The 22,002-nt window shown below is 35.3% G+C and overlaps 1 protein-coding gene across 2 annotated transcripts in view; it reads right to left on the bottom strand.

The window, feature by feature from the left end:
- PDS5A (PDS5 cohesin associated factor A) overlaps positions 1-22,002 on the bottom strand; it is an 85,952-nt gene that overhangs the window by 31,694 nt on the left and 32,256 nt on the right. For both annotated transcript variants that reach the window (XM_055796979.1, XM_055796978.1), the window contains exons 3-12: positions 18,972-19,175; positions 18,483-18,569; positions 17,576-17,673; positions 16,951-17,077; positions 12,604-12,684; positions 11,078-11,218; positions 9,903-10,018; positions 9,025-9,119; positions 7,976-8,121; positions 1,755-1,906 (exon numbers count right to left, since the gene is read on the bottom strand). In XM_055796979.1, coding sequence (XP_055652954.1) covers positions 1,755-1,906; positions 7,976-8,121; positions 9,025-9,119; positions 9,903-10,018; positions 11,078-11,218; positions 12,604-12,684; positions 16,951-17,077; positions 17,576-17,673; positions 18,483-18,569; positions 18,972-19,175 — 1,247 coding nt within the window. The remainder of the gene's footprint in view (positions 1-1,754; positions 1,907-7,975; positions 8,122-9,024; positions 9,120-9,902; positions 10,019-11,077; positions 11,219-12,603; positions 12,685-16,950; positions 17,078-17,575; positions 17,674-18,482; positions 18,570-18,971; positions 19,176-22,002) is intronic.

Below are 22,002 nucleotides of genomic sequence, written 5' to 3'. Positions count from 1 at the left end.
AAAAACAGCAATACATTAAGTTTTATGTAAAATACAAAACCAGAACTAAAAAGATGACTGTACAGTTCATCTATTTATAGCTCCCCCCAAATGAAAGAACATTCAGACATTAATTTAATCCATAGCAATGAGAGCTGTGCACAATGTTCAGCTATACAATTTACTATTTATGGACAAATATTTTGTGCGTTTCAATTCACAGATTTTGTCACTATGATTCCTAGTAAGTACTCTGTGAGTGCCTTGTACAAAGACCATAGAAGGCAGCACAGGTAAAACACACCTTATTTATGCTCAAAGAAAATTCCAAGAGACATGATGTCAAGGCAGAGACATAAAAGGATGATCATGAATATGGATACAACTACCTCAAGGCATCCTGTTAGTACTGAAGAAAAGTTCACTTTCTCCCTTTAAACATGTATTTTATTTCTGATGACTCCAAAAACTATATTGCTTGGGGAACAGGATCTTCAGATCTCAGGTGACTCCATCTCTGTTTAACATACTAGGAGACTGGAGGCATCACATCTGTCTTACTAATTTATGAACATTGCTCTAGCCCATGTCTCTACTACAGATACAGGTTCTAGAAAAGCTGTCAATACAAATGGCGAGACTGTATCATGCCTTCCCTGGTCCACATCAGTTACAAATAGGGAATACCTCTGGGACACGTATTTCTCCTGCGAGAAAAGTCACTGGCTAGCTTATCAACAGTGGGTAACAGGGCAGTGTTTAAGGTTTGGTTATTTTATTTCATTCCCTATACATTTGTTGTAAAAAAAAAAAGCAGCCCAGAGTATGCAGCTGACCGGCAGTTCTTATGATTAGAAGCTCTCAGCCTTGAGTAGACGTGCACATCAGTAGTCAAGTAACATCAAAAACATCAAGTGACTGAGTGAGATGTGTTGAGAAAGTTTGTTCTATTCCACTTCATGCCTGAATATTGTGTGATACCGCACTACTACCTGTTTGAAAGAACTAATGTTATCCCATGCACACAATAGAAAATACTCCAAGGCTCAGTCAGCTATTCACCGTTCCTTTTTATCCTCCTCCCTCACCATGGAATGAGAACAGGCCAGAGCTGGCTAATTGTGAACTATGCTTGTGTGTTTAAAGGATTGAATAGACTCTGTCTTAAAAGATCAAGGAGACTTGAGGAAAACAAAGAATTAGTAGTGAGAGTTGAAAACTATCTTCCAGAAGCTTGGCCAAAATACTTTTCTCTAAGCCACATGCTATTTCAAAAATTAAAGGGGCTGAGTGACAAAACAGGAAAGACAGACAACAGTGGAAGCACCCCTGATATCTCTCCAACTTTTGTTCTACCTAAACGGTCCATTTCTACACAGCATACCAAAAAGAGATGTCTGTGCATATACTGTGGTGCAGTACATGCACGTTGCTCATATATAATGGATTTTAACATGCCAGTCTCTGGAAAGTAGTAAAGGCAAACAAGAAATGGGTAAATGCAAAATTTGACAATTTCTTTCTATGCAGTACTCAGTTACTGACAATCTACTATCACCACAGATTAGTTCCATCAAACAGAATAAATACATGAACACATAATGTAACCATCTTGAATATCTTATTACATGTCTTAATGATTATTAATTGAATATATCATACTTAAACCCACAAATACAGTATGTCATATAACAGCTTTCTCAAGATAAGCATGTATTTTCAGATTATCTCTTATCGCTATACAACTCAAATTAGGAAGGCTTAGGTTGACTCACTTGTCATCAATGCTATTTTGATAATATATGTGCAAAAGTTTATCCTTTATCCAGCTCACTTTCTCTGCAGCATCTTTTCCAGCCTCGGCATGAAGACAATACTTCTTGTATAGCTGGGCAAGACCCATCATAGCTTCTTTTCTTACTCGCCACTTGAGGAGGAAGAAAGGAAAAGGAGGTGGGGAAGTGGTTTTGGTAAATAAATATCAAATATACACAAAATACAGTAAAGAAGTAGAAAGACAAGTGAAAGAAATAGCCACATTCCAACCGCCTATATTTAGACACTTTGAAAGCTGAAAAATGCTGTTCAGATCCTTTAAATGGAATTTTTAAGGGTTTTTTCCCCTGTACTATGCAGATTAAGTATTGTTTGTGTCTCTGTGCTGAGCTAAGAAAATATGGGAGCTAGTCAGTATAAAAAAAAAAGTCAAGTACAGCTTAACACTTACGCCTGAATAAGCGCCTTCTTGAGCCAGGATTTGGAAGACTTACCTATTTGGAGACAGACACCAACTAGCAGTGGCAGCCTTCTTTCTCCCCACGGCATTACACTGTCTTATAGCAACCTTGTCTAGTAATGGGAGAGCTGGAGCTTAGGCCTAGCTAAACCTGCTAGGGCTTGAACCTGGGCCACTTTCCAGGACAGTGGAAGAGGCCCTTTATGCTAAATCCTCGAAGTAATTGCTGTAAGACTCCAGGGATTCAGAAAAAAGCCAGACTACAACATCCACAGATGGGGGAGTTCCCAGTTTCTAATTCTTGCTTTCTGTGGTCACTACTGTATCCCCTCATGTAAACAGGACGTGCCATTATTAAACACTTTAAGACAAGATCCATAAACTCTCCTACACTGACTTGTGGGAGGAATCATACCAGAACAGGCCAATGAATAATTTAGAGAGAATAGTGTCTCCCTCTGAATGATTTACACAGACAGCCTCAGAAGAAACTTGTATGCCCTCACCATTTAAAAGAAATGCATGAAATTCAAACTGAAAGAATTTCTTCAAGAACACACTAGATGCCAATTTTGGCCTTGAATTCCAAGCACTAAAACCGCTCAAATAATTTCACCCTATAGAGCATAAATGTAGATACTATTATTCACAAGGCACATAACTTCTTCAATCTTGTTAAACTGAGGACTTGTTTTAATAACACTGAGATATTGCACATTTAATCTCTTAATTTTATTGAGTGACTTCCTTTTCTTGAAACAGAAGAAAAATCTAAAAGATAGTATGGCTTACGTCAGCAAAACAGCCTCAGACACCACTAGCTGTTTGAGTAATTTATATCAAGAAGGTTAAAAAAAAGATATTGTATTTTGTTACATATTCTTAAATATTAAAACCCACAAGTAACAGGTCAAGATAGTAATGACTTTGACAGTATATAATGTTTTCACAAAAGAAAAAATGTTCATATAAACAGATGTTATTGTTTAACGTCTCTACAGGAATTTGTTGACACAATTTAAAGAAAAGAGGTCTGAAAAAGAAACATTTTTAGAAAATGTATTAGTATTTTTCTGTGTTCAGATATACACCTCCAATGCAAGTGATAGCTTCATCAGATCTCCTACATGAGACAGGAAGGATGGCAAAACTATTGTCAGAAGACAACAGAGAATGTTTGCCACAAATGATTCTAGAAAATTTAAGCCTAAAATGAAAGCAGAGTACTTAACAATGGGTTACAAGGAAAGGAGGTTTGGACTGCCAATAGATTTCCGACCACTGAAACTGCTGTAGAGTATAGAGGTCAGAGCATGCAGAAAGGCAGTTTCAGGCAGAAGATGGGAGGCACTGGACAGAATCCCTTACAGAAGGCTTTGATACTCTATGAAGGCAAGTCACTGAACAGGCGATACAGGTAGGAAAAAAACCCAAACCCCAAGATTAAAAAAAAAAAAAAAAAAAAAAAAAAAAAAAAAAAAAAAAGAGTAAGGTGCTAGTGAGAATTAAACCTCAAAGAGCATACAGTCAGGTAAAAGATGAAGGCAAATGAAAATAAAGGGGAACGTAATGATCAGTTTCAAAGGGAGCTGATCAATAAGCACAGCTAACAGAGGTACTATCCTGATTTAATTAACAAAAGAATTTAGATGGTCTTGGCTTCCTTGGTTAGCTAGCTTTATAATTAAACTTCTTCAGTGAAGATTACTGGGCTGAGTTAAAAAAAAAAACCAACCTGTTAGTGAAAGTTCAAGACAATCCCTTACCTGTTGGAATAGCTAACCTATTCCATAGAGCTAAGAATATTAACATCTTAAAATTTTTCTCCTTCACATGGAAAAAGCCACAATGGTTTTTACTACACACAGAGGAGGTGTTAAAACTAACAGCTGCAGAAAAATGCATAAAGAGAAACAGAACATGGGACTCTGTTCCTATGGCTCCTCATTCTATAGTTTTTGACTTCAAAGTCTGTTCTCACGAAGGGACTAAGTCTCTAGACCACAAAAGCTGCTGGGAGAAATAGGAGCAGAAGTCAGCTGTCAAAGCTCTCCTCTAACTTTCAGATTCTTAAGGTTACTCCAATATAAAGGAAAAGTACCTGAACCATTTTTAGAAACTTTAAATAAAATTAAAAAAAACTTTTAGATTTTTTTTAAATGTCTCCTGAAACTAATTATTCTGAAAAGTGAAGACACTGGAAAGACTCTAGAGACAGTGCTCCAATGAAAAATTCCTCACCACAACTCTTACCAAAGACTGGATTCCAGTTTTTGGGGAGCGTTTTTTCCCAGACTTACTTTTTCAACTGGACCAGTAAAAATGGATTTGAAAACAACAGGTGGTGGTGAGGTTTGTTTGGGGTTGGGTTTTTTTTGTTTTTTAATAGCTGTAATCATTGTACAAATGCCTATACAGTTAGAGTTAGCTAAGGATGTTTTTTTAAACAAGTAGTACTGTCTTTTAACCAAGAAATTTTATCCTAGAAAAGTCATCAGGCCATCTTTACTAATACTGTAAGAATATGGTCAGGAGAAAAAACGTATCACATAAATGGCGTAACAGCATTATTTAAATTTTCACATTGTTAAAGAAACAAGACAGAAAAGACAGATCGGTGTGTTTAAACAATCCACATTTTACTTCATCCTTTTCCTGTTGGACAAGTATCCTTTTTATAATAATACGTATATTCATTGATACAGACTTGAAAAGAATTAGATGTAGTCAAATGGATCAACGATCATTTTAGAGTTTGCAGTAGATTTATCCAACAGAAACCTGGCTACAAGGGGTAAATACAGTCAGCAGAAGATAATTATTCTTTTGCTTTAAAGAACTCTATTAAAATAGGTATAATGCACTATGTCTGGAACTGAAAAATCCTACACAGAAAACATAAAAGGCAATTACATGAATTACATGGGCACATCAATACAACTCTCCCAAATGGGAGAAAAAACGTAAAAAAAAAAAAACAAAACACCAAACCAAACTGCAAGTTTACATGTCCTTGATATTCAGTTTATAACATTAATTCTATTTACAAAGACATGCTATATTGTTAAGGTCTACTTCAAATGCTAAGTTGTTGTTGTCATCATTTCTAGTCTAACCTCTATCTCCACTTCTCCTGACGATGTATTTTCATTAAAGCTCTCTCCAGAGATTTTTATAAGAACAATATCATCTAGAGGTGAAGTTATTCTTCACTGATGAGTGCCTGAAAAGGCACCTAACCTTGAAATGCAATCATCAAACCTAAGACTGGTGTGAAATCACTGAGTCAAACACATTAGGAACATTAAGAAACACCACACTGGGTTTAAGGCTGTATGAACTGAAAATCCCTAGCTCCCTAGAAATGAGTATTACAGCTGTACAACTGACTGCCTCTTACTGACAGCAACATGCTAAAGGAGAACAGGCACCATGCAGAAGACAGTAACAATCATCCCATTCTGATCAGGTGGAAGTCCCAGTGCAAACTGGTGGTTGCACTAGAAGTTTTTAGATCTCATCAATGACTTTTTGGATATGTTTGTTGAATGGCTGAAAAAGAAGGAAGGTGGTCTTAATCATTCCTGAGAAATGTGCAAGGTCAAGCTGCAGGTACAACTAATTGAAGAGCTTCTTTATAATAGTGAACATACTGAAAATCAGTATTTCTTTCTGTGCAAAGACGACATCCTTTTCTCAAAATCCACGACAGTAACATTCTTATTTTAAAAGGGGAACATAAAAAAGAAAAAAAATCTTTTAAAATAATTAAAGTAACTAGCTAGATGACATAGTTTATAGAGAGGATGCCCCCTATTCAAAAAGGAACAACAACAAAATCAACATGGCTACACAGCACAGTGAAGTCTGCTATGAAAACATCACCCTCCAAAGAGCATGGAGCCACATCCGATAGAGCATAAACAGGAAAGAGTATAAGCTCTGGCAAGTTGAAGGTAAAACCTTGCTGAAGCACGGCAAAAGTTTCAGAACCAAATTATTAAAAGCATACTAATTAAACATCTTCAGCAAAGCCTCCAGAAGCAGGAAGCCCTCCAAACACTTTTGTACGGCCGAATGATAAGATTTATTCCAGGAGAGAGGTCTGGTTTCTTAAAGTGCCATTAGAAGACATTTTAAAACAAAATAAATAAAATGAGCAGAAAAAATCATCAAGACCAGGTGGTATCCCATCCATGACTTCTACAGGAATTTAGAAATGGTACACCAAATACTAACTATTCTGTGACTGCAATCTGTCAATTAACAGACTGAACACAGCAAATGTGAAAGAAACCAAAGGATCCCAAGAGGAACAGAGTGCCACTCACCAGAACATCTGATTTTCAATGGGCAAACAGGTTGAAACAAAACAGTAACAACAACAAAGAGCAGACACTGCTGAAAAATGAAGTTATGGGAATGAGTCATTACACTTTACATAATGGGAAGTCTTGTCTAAGAAAAAATAAGTTTTAGCAGATCTGTAAGTATATCAATAAAATGCATTAGGATCCAAAAAGTTTCCAACAGTCTCATACCAGAGGACCTTAAAATAAAAATCCTGTTGTGAATTAATTATTAATTAAGAGAGAGGGGACAATGGGTGCAAATAAATGACTTTTTCACAATGAAGGGAACAAAGGGAACTTACTGATGGAGGCAGAAGAAAACAATATGAAAAAATATTAGAAAATTAACTGAACAGTGTGTATAAAATTTACTGAGGTAGTCAGATCTAACATTACAATGAAGAACTACAGAAAAATGTCATGCTACTGAGTTGTTACAATATGAAATGAAAGAAATTCAGACTAAGGCCGGGTTTTTCCACCTGCATTAACTCTGCATGTATAGCAGTAGGCAGCACAGCATATAAAATTATTCAGGAAAGATACTGAAGTCAACACAGATGTTTTCTGAAAATGTCAGCTCAGTGCTCAGAAATAGTGTAAAAGAGAGAATGTTAAAGAATAATAAAAAAATTATCATAAAGTATGTACACAACATAGTGCACACCTTGAACACCATGGCTGAGTCTGGCCACCTTGGTTCTAATAGGATACAGAATAACCAGACAAGAATGATTATAAGCATGCAATAATCAATTTATGTGGAAGTTAATCAGGTGATTCTTTAGCTCAGAAACCAAAGGAGTGACAAGACACAGGATACATACTTACTAATTGTAAGTGGGTCAAAGAATATTTATTATAAAGCAAGAACTATGAGATATCCAGTGAAATTTTCAGCGAAGTTTAAAACAAACAAGTGAAGTTACTTTTTCCACATATGCATTAAACTTGAATTTACTGATGCAGATGCCATGGATGCTTATAAAGTACAAATAAGTTCAAGAAAGAACTTGATAAATTAAGGAAATAAAGTTCCATTGAAAGCTATGATGAACACAATCAAGCAGATTTAAGAAACCCTTAAATCACACATTAATGGAAGCCAAACCTGACCACTATAAAAATTATACCATTAGGCTATAGAGACCTTTGGCCTAAATTCTTATGTTCTTACAATATGAATGTGTTCCTCACAAGTCAATGACCTTATTTGCTTGACATTGCTTGATTGGTGCCTCTATAATATGGAAGCTACATTAAGATGTTCTGGTAAGAAAATTACTTTTTCCTCACAGCATTCTAGTTAAATAGTCAACTCTAAGATTCTGTGGCTTTGTTTTTTTCATTTTACTTTTACCAAATTATCTTAGAAGCAGCTATTCCTGAAAATAAAATTAAAACTTACCCGTTTGTCTAGCGTTCTTTCCCTTACAAAGCCAAGCAGCTGGTCATTGACTAAAGAAAGGTCTCTCTTGCCCGCAGTAATAATTGTAACAATAACATCATGTCGAATGGCTTCTTCTGGGTCATGGGATCTAACCTTCAAATACTCTGTTACAATCAGAAACAGGAAAAGCTTGGGTTTTTTATGTAGATATGATGTATTACGATTTATTAAAGTTAAAACAACTGAATGTCAATCACATATCACAGCCATATAATCTATAACATGTATATCTACATATAACTGCCTACAGGAAACATCTGTTCCAGCATTTTCTATGTTAAATATAAAACAATTATATAACTGTAAATATTAGAAGAATATAAAAGTGAATAGCTTTTACAATAATCTCATTTGCAACAAGTAATCAAGTGAAATAAAGCTGATTATAAGGGGTGAGTTTGATTATAAGCTGAAAATAAGGGGTGGGTGGGACAGTGAGAAGAAATAAGAAGAGCAGAGTCTCTCATTCCCAAAGAACTAAGAAGTTAAATAATAAATGAAAAATACTGACAATTGCTGTAGGTTAGCTTGCATAAAAAAAGAACAGTATTTTCAGTTAAGCCTGAAATTGTACTCATAGTTTATTTTAATGCTGAAGTGAAGGAAGAAACTTCACCATTTAGATCAGCACAATAGCATTTTCTAAACTCAATGGAAGAGAGTATTGCAGAACACGCTGTTTTTAAAAATAAATCAAGATGTTGCACCAATATTTGCTTTTACTTGCCAAAAGTTTCATTAGAATCTGAAATCACTTTAAAGCTCATTCTGCGATGGGTAGCTTCTTAAAGACTCACTCTGACAAAGCCCACACAATGCCATGCACTCCTCTCTAATAACTAGTCCTTGTCTTCAGCAGAAAGCTATTACCCGGTAGTTAGCTCTTCCATCCAGCATTGTGCACTGGACTTGATACATTTTAGAACTATACTGCTATGTACAGAAATAATTACATTCTTCCCTGCTCATTTCTTAAATTATTCTAAACCCCTGTATGAGCATCTCACCAGTGAGGTCTTTTGCTAAGTCTGGATGGTTCATTAAACAATGACTGGCGAATTTCACACTCTCTAATCTCACAGGGACATGGATATCATTGAACCTAGAGGGACAGAAGATGATGAATGTTATTTTTTAATTAGCCTTGCAAATCAAGATTATTCTCTATGTAGTAACATGTGTTGATAGTATGTTCCATTAAATATTAGAATAGTTTTATATGGAAAATAATACAATAGAAATGCTTTGAATTTATCTCCATAATGTACCTTACACAAATTTTTATGTTATTTCCTGTGAAATTAAGTTAGGACTAAAATTAAAGGATAAATACGCTATATACGGGTGGAAAAGTTGACCAAGTGGATTTTGTCCATTGACTTTTGAACATAATTCTCCATACTCTGTCAACCGTGTGCATGCATATGTGTATATATAAAAAAAACTATAAAAACATAAATCACCATATAACATGTGCCATCTTAAAACATTCACTTATTAAAAAAGTCCTATTCCTGTATTTGCTCAAAAGGAAATATCTCTTCATTCAAAGAGGTAAATGCCAAATAAAACAGATATAGTTGCAGATATAGCTGAATAATATGAAATTTCAGACAATGCTAGCATCTCTCTTGTGTAATTTCTGCTATGTAGTGTGTTGTCTATCTAACCTATATTCCCATAGCTGACACAAATATAGCAGCAGTCCTTCAGGCTTCTTCATTCTAAAAACTAACTGTATGCAATTCTCCGCTTCGAAGATTTAACAAAAGAACTTGTTCAAATACAGCTACATCCTCTAAAAACACAACGAAAAATGTAATACTATGAGTAAATTCAGAACAAAAAGAATAGAAATTTGGAATTCTATCCCCATTTCTCTTACCGCCCAAGAAAGCACTGCCAAAGAGGACGATTCTGTGTGGCCAGATCAGAATCTTTGGAGCCAAAGAGTTTAGCCAGAAGTCGAACAACAGCCAAACGTTCTTCTCCATCATTGCTCTAAAAATCAAAACATGAGAGAGGAACTGTAAATCATTATCTGTAACATCTTAATAATAATTTCTGGCTTCCTTTTCCTTCTGCTTTTATAAGTTATAATAAAAAGTGAGTTTGAAATAATTTCTGATATCCTCAGTCTCCCTAATTAGAGTATTAGATGAATATGAGTAAAAATATAAAAATACCTATTAAGTTAACATATTACAGCTATTGAAGAGATGGCTGTGCTTTGAAAACGTCTTCTCTTCCAGGAATAAAAACCTCACGCACAGTAGTTTGAATAACATACATCCTTAACAAATTAAAAAATGAACGATCTTATTTCTTTTTTAAAACATACTCATCAGACTATTTCATGTGTGTGGAAAAGACACCAATTAAGGTGTTATAAATACATGTGCACTAATAAAAGATATAAGAAATTTCACCAAGTACCTACATCTTGGTTATTTTTGTTAGTTGCCACCACACCCTACATATACATGCACAGGCATAAAATTATTTATTTTGTCTACTTACAATCTTATGGAAGACAAAGGGCTTTTTAATTTATAAGAACCCAAACCCCCAAATCAGAATGTTAGCTATTTCCAAGGAGTCAAAAGAAGTCAGCTGACTTGTTAGCTGATTATGATAAATCTGAGAAAATATTAAAAAAATATCCCTCTATTATTAAAACATTATTTCAGAAAATTCTGCAAATCAATACTAAAGCTGACTCACTTGCATTTCTTGAGAAGTCAACACAGCCTAATTACTTTATAAATTTCAAGTGAAATCCAAAGACTAAGTACATATAACTTTTGCATTAGATCATATGAATTTATCATTATAATTACTATATATTGTGTGCAAATATAAGTTTGCAAGCACAGAAAGCACACAATTGTATACAACTTTCCAGTGTCCTTCCTTTAATACTACATTTCTCTTTAAAATAAAGTGTTAAATATGAAATTTTTATCCCTCCAGTAGAACACTTATTTAAAATTCTACACCTCTACACTCTTAATAGCCACACAAATTTTATTACTTGTCCAAAGCTACATTGTAACCTACCTTCAGCTTGAATTCAAGCTGTGGCATGACAGACAGCAGTAAATGAGGATCTATGGCAAAAAGCTCTTGTATCAAGTCAAATACGTGTTCTGATAAGTCACTTACTGAAGACTTTCCCAGTACCAGAACCTGGTTAAAAAACTAGAATACAAACACTATAATTTAGCAGATTTTCCTTCATTAATGCAAACACTATTTTAAAAAAGTGTTTTAATTTAGCATCATTAATATTCTAATTCTAATGGAAGGTATTCAATGAACATTTTTTCACTACATCAAAGCATTTCACCCTTAGTTTTGTCTCAAACAAATTACAAACAAACATTCTTCATAGTTCAGTTCTATTGCTTCCATCAGGATTGCTTAATTCATAGTGATTTCACAATTTAAAATATCAGTAACCATCTCACCAGAAAAATTAATAAAACAATTGTTAATTTAAAATGTATATTCATCCAGTAGAAATCGAGGGGAGAAATTTAGTATCTCATTTTAACTTTTCTTATAATTTAAAAACAATCCAAACTGAAGGCCATCAAATGTTGAAAAGGAAGCTTCTCTACTTTTAATTAATTTTAAAGAATGTCAGATGACTTTATGATATGTCTTGTGGTATTTGACAGTAACGTACCAAGGCTGCTAGCAAACTAACATAAACCAAAACACAGCAGCCCAAAATAGGAATGATTTCTTTTGGATTTGTTAAATTTTAATAAGCTTGATATACTTCCTATTAGATACTGTGGGTTAATATTGGTATTATTTGAGCAGTGCAAATGCTACAAAGCTATTACACACTTGAATAAGAAAGTAGGACCAACTCAAAGGTCATTCTATGGACTATCCTGTTTCCAGCTATAACTAGTTGCAAAAACTTTGAAGTAACAGAGGAATTGGAAAGCAGCACTTGTTAGTGAGATTCTTGAGCTTTTACTCACTGATTAATCTTTTATGAATTTGCCTAATTCCCTTTTTAAACTACTCTGACTTTCAAGAATTCTATTGGCTTCAGCACCAACGAAAGGCAACAGAATGGACCAGACTACAGCCTCCGCAAGACTGTAGTAGCTATTTTAAGAGGTAGAACATACAACACTGACATTCAACAAAGGGAATTCTAGTAGAAGGAAGCCTTATAAAAAGCTCATTTCTTTTAGTCTTTATGACTAAAACAAGTTTAGGATGAAAAAAATCTAGTAAAAAGCTGGTTGTTTGAAATGCTTCATCCTAAAGCTTGGTATGAAATGAGGCTGTCTCATTGCTGGACATACGAAACACTAACAATTCTTTTTGTTGCAACAGGATTTTTTTGGCAGTCACCTATTTTAACAGCCTAGATTTAGGCTTAGCTTTAGACTGAGATGGGTAAAAATTAATTTCCTCTTCACTTATTTGAAACACCTTGCATACTTCTTCAACACCAAGCTAATATCCTATTTGGAAAATGTTATTCTTGTAGCTGCATTACAAAATGTGCAAAGAATACTTGTTACTTGTAGGTAACATGGATTAATTAATTTACATACATTGGCAATACATGGTTCAATGGTCTGGACGGTCCTTTTCAACAGGACTTTTGCAAGATCAAATGCTTGTTTATTAAGGTTCTGAAATAAAGAAGATATAATAATAAAATTTTAATAATACAAACTATTTCAGATTAATTTGCTCTCCCAACCTTAAAAGACCATGAATTTAGAAAGATATGTTTTACCATGAACTTATTTGTTTTCAAAGCTAAGTTCAGTTATGTTAATTCCACAACTACAGACCCAGAAAAATCCTAAAACTTTTTTCCATACACTTAAGAGAAATTGAACCCAAAACCATCACTTCTTCTAAGACTTTATCACTCCAATTGTTACCTTTAGCATTGTATTCATATCTATAGTTTTCCCATGCAATCACATTAAAAAACTTGAAGAAACATCATCACACCTCCACACTTTGATAATTAATATGCACCAAATTTTGCCACTGAAAAATGAACTAAACCAACTTACTATTTAAATATGGTTTTGTTTCCCCTTCACATACTCATTGAAGGTACACCTTGTAGCAAATGTCAGCTTTTTCTAAATGGTAAAACTGTGCACGGACTTCTCCATGGACTGTACTGTCTGGTCTGTGATAGCCTACCAAAAGCACTTACACTTGGACAGTCAGATGCAAACTTTTCAAATGAACATTTGATTGCAACATAACAAATCTGAACATCGTTTTTATTATCCTTGAGCAAGATAAGAATGTAACTGCACATCTGAAAAATGTGACTGTCCAAATCTGCACAAAATCCAATATGCAGTATCTCATCTCATCTAGGGATTAATGCAGCATGGAGGGGGGGAAGAAAAAGCCACACACAAAAACCCCAAAAGGCAGGTCTTTTAGCTGATTGCCCTGAAAATTACAAATGACTGCAGACACAACACAGTTAAAGCCTAAGGATGACTGATTCTTGGAAAGACAGTATTTGGCAAGTCTACATTGAGAATGACTCCCTCATGCTCTTTTAGCTAATGAGATGACAAACCAAAAGATAGTTCATCAACTGGTAGTGAAGCAAAACAAATGGCCAAGGGCTCAAACAAGTACCTCCTCAGTCACTACAGCACTAAACTGATGTCTCATTAAAGAAGACAGACTGGTACGTATAAACTCTTCTCAAAATCAAACCAGCACAGCTTCTCTCCAAACTTGTTGGCCGGTATGCCTGTATTAAACTAGAGGACTGCCAACCTCATACAGAAAATATATTTTATTTGGATCTTCAATACAGTTTCAAAGATTTCTCTCAATGACATTGTGTTGGGTTTTTTCCCCTACACAGGCTCACCAGCGCTAAAAAAAATAAATATACACCACACAAAACCCAAACCGACACCACATACATACACAAAAAAAAAACCCAACCCAAAACCCACAATCAAACCAGAACCCCAAAACCCCTGAAGAACCAAACACCAAAACAAACTAGAAAAGACATATATCTTGATAAAAACCCCCAACTATTAATCAATAAACAATTAATCAATCTCTTAAGGGACAAAAGAAGCCTTGAAGATCTGGATTGGTTATACTGTGGAGGATGCATAAGAAAATACTGATTTTAAATATATGAAATATATGTTTTTAAGGAATAACCTTGATAGATTGTGAAGAAAAATATTTACTAAATATCACTGGCTTTAAAGTCAACAAAAAGAACTAGTTTGATGTCCTATGTGGTCTGAGCAAAACATGAAATGCCACACTGCCACTGAAAACCTGGATTCACTATAGGAGAGCCACATTAGCACACACACAGAGAACAATGTACAGTAAAGCCACTTTACTAAAAATGGATATACAAATGAATATAATTTAGATGCTGTGGTAGACTCCATGTCAAATCCAGGTACTCGTATGTTTTGCTCTTTTTTACTGCAATATTGTCTTACAAATGGAAGAGGTTAAAAAACAAAACTAACAAATAAAAATAATTCAAACAAACAAAAAACCCCACCAAAATCCAGAAAGGAATATAATACATTATCCAAACCATGTATTTCAGCTCCTTTACAAAGACGAAAGTGCAATCGTCTAGCCACACTGATACTTTTATTATTTCACAGCAGAGAATGACTAGTATTCAATTGCTTTGCACAGACAAACAAGCATTGTTATTACATGTTCTCTACAAGAAAATAAACTGTGCTTTCTGATTTATACACATAAGGAGAAACAATTAATATAATCACAGAATTTCCTAGGAGATCTGTTCATGAAAGAACATAATTACCACAGTCAAACTCTGCTAGGCAGAGCAGACAAAAGAACTTTCTGTGGGTTCTTGTTTTTTGGGGTTTTTTAAAACTACCATGGTAAAACAGTAGTTTAAGTTTTGTTGTTATAGGAAACAAACAGGTTAATGCAGACCAAAACACTGACCGAAGTCTGACACTGAGCAGTGACCGCAGCATATTATTTGCTCAGTCATGATGGCCAAGACCCATAAGGACTGGCCACCAGTCCTCTAAGAGATTATAAATATACAGTACAACCTAATATTTACACCAAGTTTACCTCCCTCTATCAGAGCCTTGCTTGAGCATTTCCTTCACTAGGTAAAATTAAATGATTAAGCTAACAATGTTAATGCTAAAGGATCATGTCCATTTTTACTTTGCCTACACCAAGTAGTCACAACACACTGTTCCATTGTACAAGGTTTACACCAGGTCTTTGCGTCCTCAGAGCAACGCTCACCATTGTTAACAGCATCACCCAGCACCTGACACACATCTCCACCCCTCTATTCCACTCCTGATCTCTACTGCCTATAACTGATTAGAAACAACTTACAAAGAACAGCGTGTTTTCAAAACTACTCTTTTCCCATTGTTCTGAATAAGAGCCCTCCCTTCCTGTTAGCAGTTTTAATAAAAGACATCATCTCGTTGCTGTCAATAAAAATGAGTTGACAGAATGATATTCCCATCTCATGGTCACAACAGAAGGAATGCAAACTAACCTCAGATGATAGATACTTTTATGTACCCATTGCCGAGATCTCACAGCTAAATGACAATGGCCAAGGCTTAGTCATTCCTGTGCTATACATTTCCATGAATTCCCCCTCTCTAGGTAACCAAAGTAATAATCTCTGCTCTTATGTGCTAATTTAACTTTAATTATGTAGTCATGGATGGAGCTGCCTTAATTTTGTCATTATTTTAAACTAATACATGAACAAACAGAAACACATACTTGGTAATCAAAGCACAGTTCATTTACTGTAGGCTCATGCAATTTTCAGTAAGAAGCACAAGTGTTTTAGCAAAGGAATTTTCTTGGTCAATGCAGGCCAACAGCAGCCTACCTCTCACTTCCCCTGATTTCACAGCTAAGGGAGTTGCCTTTGTTGTGCCTTCCAGTTTATTTAGCCATTACGGTAAAGGTAGTTCAAAAGCTCAACTGCAGACCCAGTGACCAGACAGTAAGTCACACAATGAAACCGGACAGACAGCATCAATGGCACTTCACGAAGCTGACTGTAAAGGGGGAGACTGAAAAACCTGTCGAAGTAGCTGCATAGATGAGGCTGAGACAACACCTGCATGACTGCACCAATCTGCTAGGAGGGGCTCACATAAGACTGCTCCAGGATGGGGGGGCATGTCACTTATAAGTGAGCGAAAGGGATGCTGAACTCTGCAAAGAGCAGAAAGCTTATGGAACCCATAAAAGAATATGGAGCACTAAAAGCAACTAAATAAAAAGGCTGGGGGGGGAAGCACTACACTTCAGGTAATAATTTGGTTTTATTAAAATGAAAGTTTAAGGGGGAAAGACACTGCAGGGGGAAACAACTAGGGAGTTACTGGCAAGCTGAGGCAAGCAGCAAGTCACCACAGAAGTCTTGTGGAAGTCTTCCCCGTGACCCCCGTGTCATTGTGCCCCCACCCCCCCCCTTTTTTTTTTTTCAAACAAATCACCACCACTACCCCTAAACAGCCCCACCCAATAAAACCCCAATATCTTTTCAACGAAAAAAATGCAAACAACCCAAAATCCAAACCAATCAACAACCCACAACCTTTAAGATATAATGTTTTCCTATTACATTTGCTTGAAAATACTTTATTTTTGTTTCAGTACAGAGTTCCTGAGGTAGCAAGCAGGCAGAATCTCTTGATACTAAATAATCTAGACACAGCTAATGAACATCACCAAATTGATTCCCAAAAGAAATTGTCAATCCACTGTTACAAGGCTGGGGAGAAAAAAAAAAGCAGTCGTGACTGCTGAAATGTGTGGAGAGATAAACAACAAGCAAAAGGCAGTAAAAACTGTTATAATGGTATACTACTATAATATTTTATTTTGCAGACCTTGTGTGCAGGAATGAGGTTAATCAAAATCGAGTCCAGCAGCTCCTGAGTTACTCCATCGCCTTCCATGATGATAGAACTCATCAAATCCAGCATATGCATTTGTACCTTCTGGTTGTGGCTATTACTAAGATGATAAAGAATATTATCAATACTAATTTTCAGACCTGATGAATACTAACAGTACTGTTAAGAAAAAATGTCTGAAGCTGTCCAGCTTGCCCTCCCATACACTCTCCACATTCACAAACTATTTTGTGCCTTTCCTTTCTTATAGAAAGCTTCACAAACCTAGAACACGCTAGCTTTGCTTTAAGAAGTTAAACAAATCAAAAAAGAAGAAAACAACAACCATGGAAATGCAAATGTAGGTAAATGAGTCAAAAATGAAGTATGTCATTGTAACGTGGACAAGAAATTTTAAAACACATCTGCTTTTAGACACACACCCCTCCATATTTTCAGAAATTTGCACTGATTTTTCTTTCCCTGTATCTCCTTGTTTGGAGGAATAAAGACTTGTTCTGTTCAGACATCTGTATTTGTAGATTATGCAAGGATTCAGCCTACCCCCAAAACTGATGATATTTTGACATTTTAATATAATTGAAGCAATTCAACTTACTTGATAACTGAAAAAAGAGTCCTAAAAAGCTGAATAAAAATTTCATTGCAATCTTCCAACTCAAAGCAGATGTTGTAAGATTTAACCCAAGCTAAATTCTAAAACAAAAATAGGATATTCAGGATATTACAACTTCATATTAAGTCACATAAAAATAATCACATTAGTTACTTTTTTTTTTATTATTTAAGGAAAAATATTATATAAAGGACAGTAAATCCTTTGGGGAAGGAGACTGGATATTTGCTGTGCATATAAAGAAATCTTATTACAAAGGGGTTTTGCAATATACAACCAGAAAAAAACCTAAATATAGAATAATCTCATTTCTTGTATATCAAAACAGATTGACAGAAACTGTTGTTATCGTAACTCCGTGTTTCTAGATTTTTTCTTCATGCTATGAAACAATGCAGTTTTAAACATCAATAAAAGGTTTACAAACAAGATACTTTTCCTAAATGCACACTGATAAAACCCCCACACTTCTTGTCAAGAGTAGGCTTTTCTAATGTGTTTAAACAAGTATCTTATATGCTTCTCCCATCATCAATATAAGCAATTTGCATTTTAATCAGCATTTGAAATGCTCTCTTGATGAGGTAATATAACCTTAAGTGTGCATGATACAAATATCAACGTACAGAATTGTAAGATAAAGAGGTTTAATGTTAATAAATACCAATCATTTTAACATGTCCTCAACTATAGGCTGCATGAACTTATTAAATGCAAACAGAATTATAACTACTAAAAGAATCAATTCATTGAACTTTAATGAGTTTGGTGTGATTTACAGAATAAAAGAAGTTTCCCAAACATACTGGCTCATCTGGAAAAAGACTGATTACATTTCTTAGGCTTACAAGCAAATATCATATACTGAAATTTACAATTACTGTGTTACCTCTAACAAGTAAAAGTATCTGTTAAATTGAGGGCTCTTCGTGTCCTCCAAGCCTTTTAATTGTCTTGTAATAAACAAGAATATGTCCTGTCAAAAAACAATAAAATGTTTACAAGCTTGATTCAGCAGAGAATAAAAATACAACCCTTTAGTAGTGACATCTACCCACACTTACAAACTCATGATATGAGAACATTACTCTGTCTTTTTTAGGCCCTGACACAAAGCTATCACTAACAAGACATACTAATTATCGACTTCCTTTACACATCTCTGGCCTTTCAAAGTACTATACTGACTCACAGGACTAAAGCAACATCTCTTTAATAAAACTGAATATCAGCCTAAATGTGAGTAAAAAATTTTTTTCAGTTGGCTTTTTTTTGTTTGGTTTTGGGTTTGTTTATCTTTTTGGAGTGGTGGTGGCTTTTTTTCCTCAGTAAGAGAATGAGGTAGAAAGAAAGCCTTTATTTTATAAAGCATTTTTACCTTAAGTTTGTCATGGGAAGTATATGGAGCTTCAGGAGCATAGATACGAAAGATATCAGCCAAGCAACATGCTACAAGGAGGCGCACATCTTTATTGGGATTCCTGAGGAAGAATTCAGATGCAAGGTGCAAGGCTAATGGGAGATACTGTTGCTTCTCATCCTCTGAGTCCTGGTCCATATCCATGAAAGTTTTTACCACCATCTGAAAAACACAGGAGAAAAAAAAATTAGTTTCAGTGCTTTCTACTTTTATTCCTAGCTACTGAACAATACTTTCTAAATGGATGCAGTGCTATCAGTACACGTTCCACTGCACAATGACAGTACTAAAACTGTTTTGGTAGGAGAAACATCAGAAAAAGTGTTAATCTGATACTTAAAAGCTTACTGAATTTGGTATTTTAAATTAAGACACTGAAAAATGCTTTGCACCTCTGCTTATTTTGCCAATCTTAACCTTAGGTGCAGCACAGAAACTGCTGCACACTGATGAGGTTGGAGATGGCAGCATCTCTTCATCAAAGCAGTCCCAGATCACTTCAAAGTGAAGACTTGCCTCAGTATAGACAGTGTGAGGGGCTGCAAGCCATCTTGTCTAACATACAGGCCCCAGTATAATGCAGCTGCTTTAAGAGCTATGCCAAGGCTTGAGAGGAGCCTAGGAGTCCAGTCTTACACTCTGCCTGTATCAAGGCACAGAGTTCAAGAACTACGTTACATATGCACAATCCTTTTATCTGGTTTAAACAAACTAGACACCAGATTAAGAATTTAATCCCTGATGTAAAATATGTCTAATGCTGCAGATCTATTATTTCTGTATCGTCAAAACTACATCTATAGCCTTACCTACATAATGAAAAAGAAATCAACTACATGGCTTCCTTGTTTCTCCTGGTGCAGCTATGAACTACTAATTCGTACGAAATGCCACCAAAAGTGTTTATTTTTAATTATTATAGAGTCCCAGTTAATTGAAACTTCTCAACATAACTATCTGGCAAAACTGAAAGTGAAAATTTAGTGTGAAGAAACAAAGAAGTTGCAAGTTTAACTTTTGGAACAGGGTTTGTTAAAGGATAAGGATGTCAGCACAGAACCAGATGTACCACAGATTCGTAGTATGACCTTAGCTAAAATCAAGTGTCCCGTTCCTCCATGTCACTTGAGCATCCTTAGGAGTTAAAACTCTGAAGGACAGCCATACTGCATACCAGTAGGATTTAGTATACCTATTACACACACGCAGTAAGAGATGTAAGAGAAAATACAGAATGATAGATCTTGATGGGTTAACTTCACCACTAAAATATTAACATCAAAACACAAGAGAAGACTGAACCCACACAGCTAATAAACACATCTCTTAGTCTTATCACAATTCCTTTGTTATTGTGTCATTCAACTGGTACTAAGGTTGTTCCTCCATTATTAAGCATGCCCCCGCTTCCAACATGAAAACACTGTCTTTCAGCTTTACATCCTCCCTGAGATTTGGAACCCAGTTTTAAACTCAGTAGATCTTATAAATTAACATAAATGTTTGACAGGAACCTTTCCTACAGTATGTTACTTAAAACTCCTCAGTTCCTACAAATGTACGTTCCTTCATGTACATTTCCTTACAGCAAAACCAAAAATCAAGAAAGGAACAGAGCGGAGAAAAAACAAACCCAGAAACAGAATAAAAGAGAACTTTACAGCCACAGCCCATAAAAATCCAAATTCTACCTGCATTGGCCTGGTCCCCTAAAAATATTGTTGAACTCTATTTTGAAGCGCTAGCTGAAAGGAATAAACCATTCCTCTATTGACAGCACAGGCCTGTCTGTTATAGCACCACACATCACCTGTCCTTCCTAGATACCAGAATTAAAGAAAACAAAACAGATTCTTTCAATAAGAAAAGATTATTCATAAAAAAACAACCAAACCAAACCAAAAAAACAACAAACCAACAAAAAGAGAAGAAAACCCAAAAAACTAGAACTTCAACCACTCAAAAACCCCCACTACCACACCAAAACCAAAAACCCCACATTAACACCCTCTCTGGTAGTGGCACGATAAGGAATAACAGCCTTTATCTGCAGCGTGGGATTCAGATAACTGTTACTGAAGGCTTTAAGAACAGGGTAGAAATGACTAAAAGATCTGTGGATACTACCTAGAGACTGATGGTAAACTGCATCTGTACCATGTAAACTTGCCCCACTAAAGTTCCTTCCAGCCATTTTACCAATTTTATAGATAAACTGTAAGTGACCTTTTGATCTTTCCCATAAGCCCCATCTCCTTTCTCCCTATGCATATCATAAAATTCGTAACCAGAATACACCCTCCTAGATTCAGATCTCTTTTCAGATTCTTATATTCATATAAGGTAAGGCAGGATGGTGCTGTGAAAACTCATGCAACTCTCCCATTTGTTAACAAAATGTTAAGATATTATGGGATTAAACTAATGAAATTAGTCTTTAACACCGTCTCGCCTGTTTGAAAACACACCAGCCTTATGGATTTTCCTACATTGCTCTTGTATTCAGAAAGAACTGCCAGCAAATATCCATAAAACCTCATTCTATTTCCATGCAAAGCACTCCTTGAGATTTCTATTATAAAATAGCATTCGGGCAGTAATTGGGCCATTGGCAAGCTGTAACTGTGATTTAACGTACTGATCTATGTTTCCTCCATTGTTTCTTTATAGTCCCAGATCTGCTTGTATTTGTGTGCTGTCTTTTGTTATATAATAAAGTCTTTGGTGCATGACGTTTTGTCTACAGCACGCAAAAAATAAACAGAATACTATCTTGATCTTTATCTAGGATCCCAGATACCAAAGCAATAGAAGTAATATGTGTATGGGGTACACCTATAGCATAATGTAAATAATGAAAGGAATAGATAAACAAACTACACAGAGCTATTCCATGGTTAAAAGCATGACATTAAATTCTTGCTAGTGGCAGGACACACAAGATTTGAGAAAGGGAATTAATAAAGACTTGCATTTAAGTACAAATCCA

Source organism: Falco peregrinus, chromosome 2 (assembly GCF_023634155.1).
Source record: "Falco peregrinus isolate bFalPer1 chromosome 2, bFalPer1.pri, whole genome shotgun sequence".
Classification (NCBI taxonomy): Eukaryota; Metazoa; Chordata; class Aves; order Falconiformes; family Falconidae; genus Falco; species Falco peregrinus.
Note: the sequence above shows the minus strand (reverse complement) of the source record. Positions and strands in the feature narration are given on the sequence as shown.